General features: G+C 44.6%; 1 protein-coding gene across 8 annotated transcripts in view; it reads right to left on the bottom strand.

The window, feature by feature from the left end:
• ANK1 (ankyrin 1) overlaps positions 1 to 14,048 on the bottom strand; it is a 451,795-nt gene that overhangs the window by 63,312 nt on the left and 374,435 nt on the right. For 7 of the 8 annotated variants that reach the window (XR_010180528.1, XM_063931753.1, XM_063931756.1 and 4 more), the window contains 4 exons: positions 4,292 to 4,600; positions 4,128 to 4,200; positions 3,341 to 3,512; positions 958 to 1,041 (listed from right to left, as the gene is read on the bottom strand). Coding sequence is in view for 7 of the 8 variants with exons in the window: in XM_063931753.1 (XP_063787823.1) it covers positions 958 to 1,041; positions 3,341 to 3,512; positions 4,128 to 4,200; positions 4,292 to 4,600 (638 nt within the window). In the remaining variant the exon portion in view is untranslated. Of the gene's footprint in view, positions 1 to 957; positions 1,042 to 2,397; positions 3,104 to 3,340; positions 3,513 to 4,127; positions 4,201 to 4,291; positions 4,601 to 14,048 lie in introns of those variants that run through there. The other variant, XM_063931759.1, reaches the window with a different exon arrangement.

Here is a 14,048-nt window from a genome sequence, read left to right as displayed (position 1 = left end):
AGACAGATATCCACAGGTACAAGGCTTTACAAGTGGGTGTCTCAGTGTTAAAGAAATCTCTGTCGGCACTCTGTCCGGTATACTGGATCCGTTTTACTGCAGCTATTTTATACCCTGTTCCCACTGCGGTTTTGACCCGGGTTATCCCCGAGTCAACGCCGTTCACACTGCACGCAGGTGTACTCTACCTTCTGCCAGCGTTTGGAGATGACATCATCTCCAAGTGCTGGGAAATCTTGCTGTCCCATCTTTGATTGGGTCTCTGGGGCGTGGCCACACCCCCATATTGATGCTGCTCCACGTCACACTGCGTTGCATAATATTGGTGCAAACACCCAGTTACCCCACTTCAGCTGCAAGTGGAGAGTTGTGTACAAAACCGACTTGCATTCAACTCTGCATTGGACCCAATTATTCTAAATAAAATAGTGGAAGTTCTTACTACAGCTGTGAGCAATGGGCTGCGTATTCATCTCACAATGTCTACGGCAGATGGGGGCACGGACGTCTATTTGAAGAAAAGTATATGTGAAAATATTGCCTGTTTTATGCTCTGCACATGGATAAGGACTATAATGTGGGAGGCAATAAGATTGTTATACACAGCTGGCAGCTTTGAGTGGCCCGCTCAGCTTCCTCAGTCAGCCTCTCAGTGTTTCCTTCTCTGTAAATAAGAAAGTCTGCAACTGAAAAGGGGAGTGCACAATCCCACAGATCACTATCCCAATCTCTTCCATGTAAATAATACAGGTAAACCGCCATAGCACAATCCACAGGCAGTATGAGCTATCTTGTCTGTCTGTTTGTGTTAAAAATAAATAAACAAATATCCCCCTAAATACGATTCTCACCCATAATTGTATTGACCCTATAAAATCAGTCAAAGTACCACAACTGGAGTTTGCAATATAAATAGAGAGACTCCCCCTTGTGGACACATTGCAGGGGCACACTCACCTTCTTTGTCACAATGTTCCCCTGCTCATCTGTGAATTCCTCTTCCGTCACCTGCTCCCCAGGAATATCTGGCACTTCATTCCCCTGAAACAAATGAGAACACAACATTACACGGTGGTAATAGCACACATCTAACAGCCTCCAAGCCCTTCAGTTATTTTCCATACTTACTCATGTCATACCATGAAACATGAAAACATTATCCACAATCAAAAATATATAACTGTAGAGAAGGAAAGGCGAGGATGTGTCAAAATGTACAATAGTAATGATGAAATAAAAAAAAAGGAACGCTAAGGACAATTTATGTCATAAAATCAAATGCTGATAAGAAAAATAGACAGATGAGTGGGAAAAGAGAGATGGGGTAAGAGAGCTCTGTAGAGAGAGAGAGAGAGAAAATAGACACACACACACACACACACACACACACACACACACACACACACACACACACACACACACACACACACACGAGACTGTGTCCTACACACTGACATACAGATCAGAGAAATGTCCTATTGTATAATTGAGGTATATACACTGGAGATTGTATCCTATACACCGAGTTATATACCAGAGAATCATCCTATTGTAAATGAGGTATAAACATAAACACTGGAGACTGTGTCCTATATACTGACCAGAGAAATATTCTATGGTATAAATGAGATATACTGTGTACACTGGGGGCTGCATATTATATACTGAGATACACACCAGAGACACAACCTATTGTATAAATGAGATAAATACACTGGAGACTGTGTCCTATATACTGAAATACACACCAGAGACACATCCAATTGTATAAATAAGATATATACACTGGGGGCTGTGTCCTATATACTGAGATATAGACCAGAGACACATCCTATGGTATAAATGAGATATATACACTGGAGACTGCGTCCTATATACTGAGATACAGACCAGAGATACATCCTATTGTATAAATGTGATATACTGTTTTCCTGTTTGATTATTTGTTTATGTACTCTGTAGTTGGGCGCTGCGGAACCCTTGTGGCGCCATATAAATAAAGGATAATAATAATAATATACACTGGAGACTGCGTCCTATATACTGAGATACAGACAAGAGAAACATCCTATGGTATAAATGAGATATATACACTGGAGGCTGCATCCTATATACTGAGATACAGACCAGGCAAACATCCTATTGAGATATACACTGGAGACTGCACTCTATATTCTGAGAAAAACATCATATTGTATAAATGATATATATATACACTGGAGACTGCATCCTATATACGGAGAAACAAAAGAAGAAACTTACAGCTGTGTATGAGATGTTGTATACGTGAAATTAATAGTAAATTCAGACTATTATTTATAAAGCACCACCATATTGTGCAGCGCTGTACATGGAGGGATTCAGTGATATAAAAGGATATAATGGGACCCCCTTTACCTTGACGATCACTCTCCGCCGCACCACCTTGGTGGTAAGTGTCTCCTCGTCGTCCTCCGCCCCTCCTTCCCCCAGCTCCCGGTCTAGCTCTGTGTGCAGCCGACGCAGTACAAACTTTGCAGCTCCACGTACAATGTGCACCACGTTCTGACAGCTCACCACAAAAAAGCCGATCAGGACTATGCAGACCCCCAATTCTGTCAGGAAACCCCACATTCTGCCCAACTACGTCACCCACTTGTTCACAAGAAGGGGTTACCAACTATGTTTTAATCCCTGGATATACACCTGAAATAACTGTTGTTCTTGCGCCCCGATGTAAGAGTTTTGCATATTCTGAACTTTTTCCTAATTGTAAAACATAACCTGAAATTAACCCGTACTTAAATCTAGCAATATAGATATAAATTTACAGAATTAAGATGATCCAATATCTATCATTCACTATTGTAAGTGATGCTAAAAAATAACCCTCCACTCTTCCCCACGGCTTATTCCTCCAAATATCTACTGATTCCAGGAAAGGGTCTTGCTGTCATAAATCCCCCTGATCAGCACTTCTTTCAGAATCCAAATGTCAGTCCGGAAATCAGCAAATGTTTCTCCCCATGTTCAGTGTCTGGGGGCCGGGGGGAAGCCCCATATGCTAGCTCCCAGGAAGATGTCAGTCTGTGTGTCTAATGGGAGGGGCTGAAATTAGACCTAATGGTGAGGATGGAGGGACACGTAATACCCCTTAAAAAGGGCAGGGAGGCAGGAGAGAAAGGAGGTGGAAGCAGGGCGATGTATAACCTCAGAGCTGTGCTGAAAGTCACCGGGAGTCGGAAACTCTCACCACCGTTATTGTGTCTCTGCATGTGTGTTTCTCATGTCTTTATATGAGCTTGTGTCCTCTTCTCTCTTATCTGCCCAGGACAGAGGGTTACACCTGCAGCACATTTACCTCTCCCAGCAGACTTGTGCTGTACACAGTGCTCTGCTGTGTCACTCGTATCCTTGCACTGCCCTTAAATGTCGGGTGCAGATCTTCATATGCCAGCGGGGCACCATTATTATGTTGAGGAGATCGACGAGGAGTAGATGGTGCAGGAGCATCGGCACTCCAATCTAGTACCCTGTAAATCAGAGAGATAAATATAGTATTGGGATGTGCTCATCAATGAGAAGTGTGTGTGTGTGTGTGTGTGTGTGTGTGTGTGTGTGTTTACTGACCTCTAATGTACAGGAAAAATGCTGAACTATTTCTAGCACTGCAGGAGCCATGTGACTCGGCTTATCCTTTCTGTGGGATCTTGTGGTTTAAAGACTAGACAATGGAAATTACAACCATATACAGAGGTTATCTGTGGCATTAATATGTCCTGATACTCCTGTATTTGGCCAGGCATATTAATGTGTGCTGCTCTGTGTTATGTTCATGCAGGCACTTGGCAGCTATGGACTTCTCACAATCATAGCAGACCACATTCAGGACAAAAATGCTTCCCAAGAATATTACAGATACAGGATTATTATCATGAGCACCTTTCCCATTTGTGTAGTCAGTATGCATGTGTTCTATTTATACATTTATAACATATATATCATTTTAGCCACAGTATCTGTGTTTGGATGGGTCAAAACAGATGAACTCACCTGTGAGTTTATTAGGTTGTGCCCTGTTACTGAGTTCTGAGAACTAGTCTGAAGGCAGCTGTCTTACAATGATAAACCACTAATAGATGACTTACCTCTCTACACTACCCCCTGTCACTCTGCACGTGGTGGGGGTCTCAGTAATCCTGGCCTGGACCCGTTCTGGTCCTGCAATGAGACACACGGACAGGTTGTTTAGAAACCATTGTCCAACCTCTCTCTCACTTGTTTTCTCCCACCACCATCTTTAACCTCTGACCTCCAGCTTCAGACTCCTCCTCATCCAGATCAGGGGAGCCCGAAGATGGACGTGGCTGGGCATCCCACTCATCCTCGGCTTTGCTGCAATCCAGGGATGAGTCTTCAGGAGCAACGAGGGATGGGGACAGGCCAGAGGCCCAGAGAGGAAGGTCAGGCAGGTCAAGCAGACCGTCAGGCTCAGCTGTTGCCATGGGAACTCCATCCAAAATGGACGCTTCGCTCCAATACTGGTCCAGTCGCAACGGGGAGGGTAGGGAGTAGTTGAGAGAGGCCGGGGAAAGCAGCTCATCCTGCGTCAAGGGGTGACCTATGGGAGGGGAGGATGGGGAAGGGGGTGTCACACTCACTCACTCTAAATACAAGTAGATGCAAACATTTCCCACTTTCCTCCCACATCTGTGAGTACCATTATATAGTTCAATGCCAATCCCTCATGACAACCATAGCACTGCATATCCACAGATGCTACTATATATATATAGCTGCTTAATTACCAGGGCAAAATCTGAATTCACTGTTACGGTTCATAGATTAAGATAAAAAAACAACAAGAAAAACAAACAACCCCACCGCACTTCTCTCTTCCTCCTCAATCTTTATTACATTGCTGTGTATTGCCAATGTGATACCATCACATCAACATGTGTATGAAAGGGAAGTTAGATAGTGACACCATGACATGTAACAGTGACATGTTTAATGAGTCAGTTCTGTATTGGAACATGATAACTTCATGACAATGAAGTGTGATGAAATATATGTACTTCATAGGGTTAAAGGGCCAGGCCTTACAGAGCAGGTAAGAAAGCCATTTCCTGTGACGAACCAACAGGAACGAGTGACATCACTGAAGCACTTCCTGTCGCTGTGATGTCACTACTTCCTAGTTAGTAGAAGTTTGTAATGAATTTGGATGCTGTATCTAACGATTATGGAGTTACCTCGCACAATGGCTGCCTTTGCTTTGTGTAGGTGGCGGGTGCATATACAGTGTGCAGGACGTGTTTACAGGAATAAAACACATGTGGTTGTTTTGTTCTCTATATAAATAATGCAAAGAGGAACAGGCTCAGGGCACCTACTTACAGTGAGATATATTAGGGTTAGGTCCCTATATAGAGTGTACGAGACAGCCAGCTGTTTGAGCCATCAGCAGTGACAGCCGTCCTGCCACGTGTCACACCCTGTCTGCTACTTTTAGAAATATGAGACCCCCCACGAGGGGGAGGGAGAGTGGTGCCTTAGCAAGAGAAACCCACCATACTCTGCCTCTTCACACACATGTTATTTAGACATCAGGATGATACTAATCAGCGAAGAAACACCACAGAGATGTAACCAGTAGGGTGTAAATAATAAATTAGACTACTGGCAGCAGTTCAGGGGATCCCCTCTGCCCAGCCAAAGCTTTACAAAGCACAGACCAACAACCTACACTGCCACAGATACACCACAAGTCACAATGCACATACACACAAACAAGACAACACATAACACAGACACCTGTGCTCCTACCATGTCTACAAAACACAGCAAACTGATCTCCAAGTGCAAAGACAAACCATGAGGGTCATGTACGAAAAGAAAAAAATGAGATCTGCAGCACTAAAGCCTGTCCATTCAGCTGGTGACGCCATGCGTCTTCTGTTACCTCATTACGTCTTCTTGCGCATTGAATCATTAAGGCCTGATGAACAGTGAGCGCTACTCCAGTTAGCATATAGCGTATCTTATGTGACCTCGCTCTGGTCATGGCCAGAGAAGGTGACACACAGGTATGAGCGTGATTCTGACACTAACTCCAGTCTGCGCTTGGAGAGGTAGGACAGGGGAGAGAAGGGGCTTTCTATCCTAGGGCAAGTACAGTTAGGGTATGTTCATGTAATTGCAACCACAGGCAGATTGTGGCACTGACACAGATATACCACAAAAACCATATTATGTGATGGTGGCCAGGAGCAGGTATAAATACACAACAATGATGGTACCTCACACTAACTAGAAAACAGCCTGTGATTGTCTTCTTAAGAATACTATGCTGACACTGATTGGTGCTCTGTTCATTGCTAGGGCATATATTATGTGTTTCTGTGTCTATTTAAGCTATTGTCTTTTTTATTTTTGCTTGACGGAGAGTTATTTTTGAAGTATAAGAGAAGTATTTGAGATATTAGTGGCCCAGTTATCATGAATCGCATTTGGAATATGATCTGGGCGCGGTATTAGCACCCACACTCACATTTCAGGATACGATTCTTACAATGTATTACTGCACACCCGCAGGGACTTGGGCTCCAAAACATGCGTGGCGGCCATTGCTGGGGAGGGTTCCGGGGAACCCTCCACTGACTAATAACACAATCTGTAGACCACAGGCTACAGCGGGCTAATGCCATCTTCAGATGGCGGTAGCTGCAGGGGCCAATTTCCAGAATGCTTCACATTCTGGAAATTGGTAAATCTGGCTGCATCGAATCTCCCATAGAAACCTATGGGGGTTGCCGCTGCTGGTGGGAATAAAGGGAATGCAGCAGGTATTGGAGATATCTGCTGTGGTCCCTCAGTAATACTTTGTGGTGATACTAAATATTTGCGGTTACCCTGGGGAATAAGCTGCAAATATTTATTGATAAATGGGCCCCTTAACCCCTAAAGGTCCATACACACTTAACGATAAAATGAGCGACGTCGCTCATTTTCCCCCTCCTTGAGCGACGTTGCTCATTTTATCATTAAGTGTGTATGCCGCCAGCGACGACCGATGCGCGGCCCCGCGGGTCGGCAACGATCGTCGCTGTCGGTAGGGCATGCATGAAGGATGTGGACTGTCGTCCATGACCTTCATGCAGGGCTGGTGGGGGCGTGACGTCACTGAGTGATATGAGCGGTCATATCGCTCAGTGCGTACAGGCGGCCGCCGACCGGCCGGCCCGGGAGGGGGAAACGTTAGACGATGTCGCTCACAGAGCGACATCGTCTAATGTGTATGGGCCTTTATAGCAAAGACATATATTGCAAATAAAACAAACAGTTATATACATGAACGTCAGCGTGTGTGACGTTTTTGAATGACGTAAACTGGGTGCATACCTACGCTTATCTTGCCATAGTTGTTGCTTTGCATATACACACAAGTACAGCTTTTTTAGTAAATGCATTTTAGAGCGCTACTGAGGCCAACTCATCATCAGGTGGATGCCCTCTAATAGGGATGTACAAAACTCACAATTGTAACCTATATTTATATAGAATGAAGACAGTTTTTATACATTGGAATTGGTGAGAACATCTATAATTGTTACTGTCCTTTACAGCTGGAAGGAACTAGCCCCCTACTACAGACCATACAGAAAAATGTGCAACCGATTCTTATTTTTTTCAAATTAGTAAATGACCCCCATTATTTATGTATTTTTAGATGATGTGCATAGCTACAGTAGACGTTATTTATATACATTTCTTCATACTGGTCTCATGTTTGTGAATGTAGGTTACATATAGCATGCAGAAAGCAATATATTCTATATATTCTACTTCTGCTTGGATGTAAACAACATAGACAGCACAGTATACTTCACCACCAAGAGAACCAGGAATTGCTGAAGGTTTGTGGTATACCTTATGCCATTTAAAATATGTCAAATTAAATTTAAACTAAATTAGACAATATTTTGTATGTGTATGTTTAATATTTATACATGAGAGTGTAATCCATATGAGTATTTAAGGGTCACAGAGATACACACATCCCGCAGGATATGGGTGGGTTTGAGGATGAGAGGGACACCTGGTCCTGACTGAAAGAGGTAGGACGGTAGCATGAGGAGGTCAGAGGTCAGAGGTGAACGGAGAAGCTCAGCAGAGGAGTGAGAGAGAAAGAGAAAGGAGAGAAAGAGGGTGAGACGTACACACATTGACTCGAGCCCCCCAGGATTTCTCCAAAGGGTAGGAAGGAAGATGGGATAAGACATGGACCATACAACTTAGAGGGTTAGAAAAGGAGGCATAGATCTGGGTGTGCAGGAGCAGGCAGTCCTCATACAGGGGCTGATTCTGAGTCGCACGCAGAGTAGCTGGAAGCCTGATTTACTCCCTAATGATAATGGGAGATTCCTTTCAATTAATGCCTGGATCCGTGCGTCTGCATGCGGAAAGCCGTGTCGCCCATTTAACTTTATGCCAGTTGCTGCAACCACTATAATTAGTGTGCTCCAACCCCATGCCCTGAGCAAGAGATCCGTCAGAACCAGGTGTCCCTTCTCCGTACGCACCACCTAGAGTTCACCACAACACTCCCATGACACTCCCACAAGTCAGGGTGGTCCGCATGATTGCATTGTTGCCGCCGTGTCCCTGCCCCGAAACAGCCAAGTTCTTTTATTACTCAGAATTGGGAGGACATAGGCAAAATTGCATAAATTTGCATATGTGCCATATGCAAAAACTCGCCAATCGCATCCGTGTCCGGAGATCCGTCCGACTCAGAATCAGCCCAGAACATCTCTAGGTTACTGCTGTGTTAGTGAATGTGGAATTTGGAATGAGCCCCCTAATGCCGGTGGATGTGACTGTGCCTTTTAATTTTCTTTATTCTGAACCCATTGCATGCACACAGTGGAGGTGGCCATGTTATTGTCTGATTGAATATTAACGAGAATTTACCTTCTGAATTCACTAGAACAAATATAGTTCTTGGTGAGATGATGCCTCCTCATGAATACGGGCTCAACCTGTAATGTGGCCCACTTGTAACACATTCTATGTGAAGATGTCTCCTCATACATCTAGATACACCACACAGCGTGAGATGCCTGGCGCGACTGAACCTCCGGGTCCCATGCAATGCTGCTAGCGTTGGGTGTATTTTTCCGCAATGCAATGTGACTAGGATGTACCAGGAGACTGTGCTGATTAGTTTGTTATGCAACACTTGTATATCTGTGTCTGACTGAGTCTGTATACAGAGTAGACCAGAACTCGTATTGTTAAAAAGCAGCAGCTGCTACTACTACTTGTAGCACTTTGTATACAGATTCAGAGACTCAGTTGCATACAGAGATACAAGTGGCACATGTCGCAAATGATCAGCACAGTCTCCTGGTGCATCACGTTGTGACTAAGAATACTTATTGGCAAAGAAGCTGCCCAATGCTAGCAGAGTCTCACAGGACCAGGCACACCAAGAGGGGCTGTTTCATGCGACGGCAGCAATGATGTATTAGGACAGATCTGTTACTTGATGTGTTTTCATTGTCCTACAGCACTCTCTTCCCTTTTAAAGGTGCACATTTTCCATCATTTGACTTAACTACCTTTCAATAAGTGTAAGTTAATTAGCAATGACTAAAATTGCTACAGATAGCAGACATATTACGTACAGTATACATAGACGATAAGCGCATTAGCTGCAGAACTAACATTTCAATGAATCATTTAAGGCAGTGGTTCTCACACACTAACAGCAGGTCATGTTTTGTGGATTTCTTTCATTGTGCACAGGTGAGTTAATGTATTTTTTATAATATCCCACCTGTTTCCACAAACAGAAATCCTGAAGACATGACCTGTTGGGAAAACGTAAGGATTGATGTTGAGAACCACTGGTTAAAAAAGGAAAAGTGTTGAAGCCAGTGGTTCCCAAACTTTTTTGAATCACGGCACCCTAGAGTATCAGAATTTTTTTTGTGGCACCCCTAGGCCAAAAGTTTCTTATTGAGAAATTTAGAAAGAAATATTAAAGTAAGTAAATTGTGTTTATATGTCATCCTTAGGGTCAGTTATGTGGTGAGGGGCAGGATTTGCTTGTTTGCCCACATATTCAATGATTGACAGCCACCAGCACTGGTTTTGCATATTATATTAATCATAAATAATTTGAATTGGTCCTGTACAACCAATCCAAGGCACCCCTGTAAGTGTCCTGAGGCACCCCAGGGAGCCACGGCACACAGTTTGGGAACCACTGGTTCAAGCACTCAAAATCCTTAATATTCTGCCTTAGTTACACAAACAGCCCCTGTAACACTGTAACACTATAATATGCCTCTTTAGTTACACATACAGTATAGCCCCTGTAACAGGATGTAGTTAAAGAAACACATTGGAAACAATAACATAACTAATGGAGCTTTAAGGCACCAATTGGGTCCTGTAACACAGCATGTATTAGGATAAGATGTCCCTACTACAGCAGGATACATTGCTTTTTTCTTTTACATCTATACACCACTGATTAGCCTACACTCTGCAGACAGTAACATGGGTATTCCCTTTACACACCGCGACCAGGGGACATCAGGTACCTACAGCAATTTATATATGCCTACAACTCTCTGCGATACTGTAAGTAGAACCTGAATGAGGGGTGATTGCTAGAACACCAGAGACTAAACTTCTTCTGGAAATAATCTGTATATCAGAAGAATTTACCTTAAAGCACCATTATTTGTATTATTGTTTCAAATGTGGTTTAAAGAAAACTGTGTATCTGTACTCATAGTTCCTGTTTATAGAACACTTATTTCGGTCTTACATTAGTAATTCTTAACACTAAAAACTATCCACTTTTAAATAAAATTTAGCATGAGCACATTCCAAATATATGTTCATGGGTGTAGTTCCCCTGTAAAGTGGTTTGCAATAAAGTATGAAGATATTTAACTCCCGTCCCTCTCTCATTTGTATACACAAACACTACAGTATGTATCCTAATACTGGGATCACCACCATTTACACAAATAAGCAGCGTCCCAATATTTAGACTCCCCAGGAACCACTGCTTTTGTTTGTGTCTATGGGGGTTATTTTCTGTTACGTCCTAGGGGAGACTGGGAATCCATTTAGTACCATGTGGCATAGACGGGTCCACTAGAAGCCATGGGCACTTTAAGAATTTGATAGTGTGTGCTGGCTCCTCCCTCTATGCCCCTCCTACCAGACTCAGTTTAGAAAATGTGCCCGGAGTAGCCGGTCACGTCTCTGGAAGCTCCTGCAGAGTTTTCTGCATTTCTTTTCTGTGTTTGTTGTTTTCAGGCAGGACTGGATGGCACCAGCCTGCCTGCTTCGTGGGACTTCGGGGGAAACGGCCCAACCTCTCTCAGGGTTAAATATCCCGTTCCCCGCTGACAGGACACTAGCTCATGAGGGAGCTATTCGCAAGCCCCACCACGGCGAGCGTACATTCCCGCAGCATGCCACCACCCCTAACAGAGCCAGAAGAAAGAAGAGTAGTGAGTACTAAGCCGGCGTTCTGGTTAGCAGCGTCTCCCGCTGTGTAAGGACACAGATGCTGAACAGCGGACACAGTACCAGGACTGGCAACAAAGCCATAAAAGGAGTCTGTCTCCATTTTATGCACTCAGACACAAACAGCCAGTATAAAAAAGAGCAGGAAGACCGCGCACCATTGAAGGGGCGGGGCTTCACTATGAGCGGATCCAGCAGCTCACCAGTGCCATTTTTCCTCTGCAGCTGACACAGACACTGACTGACAGGGCCACGCAGCTCCTCTGGAGAGACTCCAGATTACCTCAGTGGGACCATGGTGTCATAGCAGGGGGGGGTCCGGTTATTAGTATACTAAATCCCTAATCTAGATTCTTAGTCTGCGACCTGGCTAAGCTTGGCATTAGCGATAAGGGCGCTGTGTGCTGGCTCCATACTCTCTATGTGTCTCCCTGGATGGGCTCTTTGTGGGTTACTTGTTCATTTAACCTTTTCCTGTGTGTGTGTGCTGTTACTGTTACGGTATGTCAACCAAAGAGTGTGTTTCATGTAAGGCACAGTGTTCATCTTCTCCAGGGGGTTCACTAGTGTGTACTCAGTGTAGTATCCCTTCCCAGGCTAGCGAGGCAGAACCAGCATGGCTGGACTGCATTAGGGGAATGATTTCCAACATTTCTACTAAATTGTCCCGAAATGAGAAAGAGACGCAATACTTAAGACAATCTAAGACTGAGTTTATGCAAAGAGACTCAGTACCCAAACCAGCGTCTCAGTCCCCTGCCATTTGTTCACAAAAGTGTACTTTGGCCCATAACCTGCAGTCTGACTCTGATGATGAGGGTTCAGACATGGAGGGGGGAGGTACACTCAGAGGTGGGGGAGGGTGCTCGGTCACAGAGAATAGAGGCTCTCATAGAGGCTATCAGAGAAGATCTGCATATCCCTGATAAGGTGACAGAGGAGAGTAAGGAATCTTATTTTAACCAGTCCTGGTTGTAAAAATACGGGGGGGGAAATGACAGGGGTTCCCCCGTATTTTAACAACCAGCACCGGGCTCTGCGTCTGGTCCTGGTGCCAAAAATACGGGGGACAAAAGACGTAGGGGTCCCCCGTATTTTTCACACCAGCACCGGGCTCCACTAGCCCCAACTAGTCACCCCTGGCCGGGGTACCCTGGAGGAGTGGGGACCCCTTAAATCAAGGGGTCCCCCCCTCCAGCCACCCAAGGGCCAGGGGTGAAGCCCGAGGCTGTCCCCCATCCAAGGGTGGCGGATGGGAGGCTGATAGCCAGTGTAAAAAAAAAAGAATATTGTTTTTTGTAGCAGTACTACAAGTCCCAGCAAGCATCCCCCGCAAGCTGGTACTTGGAGAACCACATGCGGGGGGGGGGGGGGGGGGGGGGGGGAACGGGCCCGCTGGTACCTGTAGTTCTACTACAAAAAAACCCAAATAAAAACAATACACAGACGCCGTGACAGTATAACTTTATTACATACATGCACACCTACATACATACATACTTACCTATGTTGACACGAAGAGTCGGTCCCCTTCTCCACGTAGAATCCACGGGGTACCTGTAACTAAAATTATACCCACAACAATCCAGTTGTGGGTACCCCCCGTGACTGCTGTCTCTTCAGCCAATCAGGGAGCGCCACGTCATGGCACTCTTCTGATTGGTTGTGCGCGCCTGAGCTGTCAATCAGGCGGCGCACCCGAGATACAATGTAGCGCATAGGCGTTCCATTATATCCAATGGTGGGAACTTTGCGGTCAGCGGTAGACCACAAGAGTGACCCCACATAACCTTGCGGTCCTGCCAGGGTACCACGGCCAGGGGTGACTAGTTGGGGATTTAATGCCACGGCCGCAGGGACCAATATAAAAGTGTCCCCCGGCTGTGGCATTATCTTTCTGGCTACTGGAGCCCGGAGCTGGTGTGAAAAATACGGGGGACCCCTACGTCTTTTGTCCCCCGTATTTTTGGCACCAGGACCAGACGCAGAGCCCGGTGCTGGTTGTTAAAATACGGGGGAACCCCTGTCATTTCCCCCCCCCGTATTTTTACAACCAGGACTGGTTAAAAAAGCCCGAGGCTGGTTATGCTTAGGAGGGGGGACCCCACGCATTTTTTCAGGATTTTTAACCATTTCACACCCCTTCCAACTGAAAAACATCCACTGATCTCTCCATATTATTGTAGTTAGTAAAAAACAAACAAAAATATTCTTTTAAAAAAACGATTAAATAATACTTGTGGCTCCTAAATAGACAAACCAAGTAGATAATCCTGCAAATATAAATAGATATGCTATTAGCAATAAAAAAAGCACCAAAAAATACATGTCGAAAAGCACTGTTGACGAATCGACATTCTTCAATTGAATATACTTTTGTCGAAAATGCGCATTTTAACATTGCAGACATGTCGAATTGAAAAAATGTCGAATTGCCAAAAGTCGAAAATGAAACGGCAGATTTTTTTGTCGAAAAGTACTGTATTGCATTGTCGAATCAAATTCCACAG

Source organism: Pseudophryne corroboree, chromosome 6, assembly GCF_028390025.1.
Source record: "Pseudophryne corroboree isolate aPseCor3 chromosome 6, aPseCor3.hap2, whole genome shotgun sequence".
Classification (NCBI taxonomy): domain Eukaryota; kingdom Metazoa; phylum Chordata; class Amphibia; order Anura; family Myobatrachidae; genus Pseudophryne; species Pseudophryne corroboree.
Note: the sequence above shows the minus strand (reverse complement) of the source record. Positions and strands in the feature narration are given on the sequence as shown.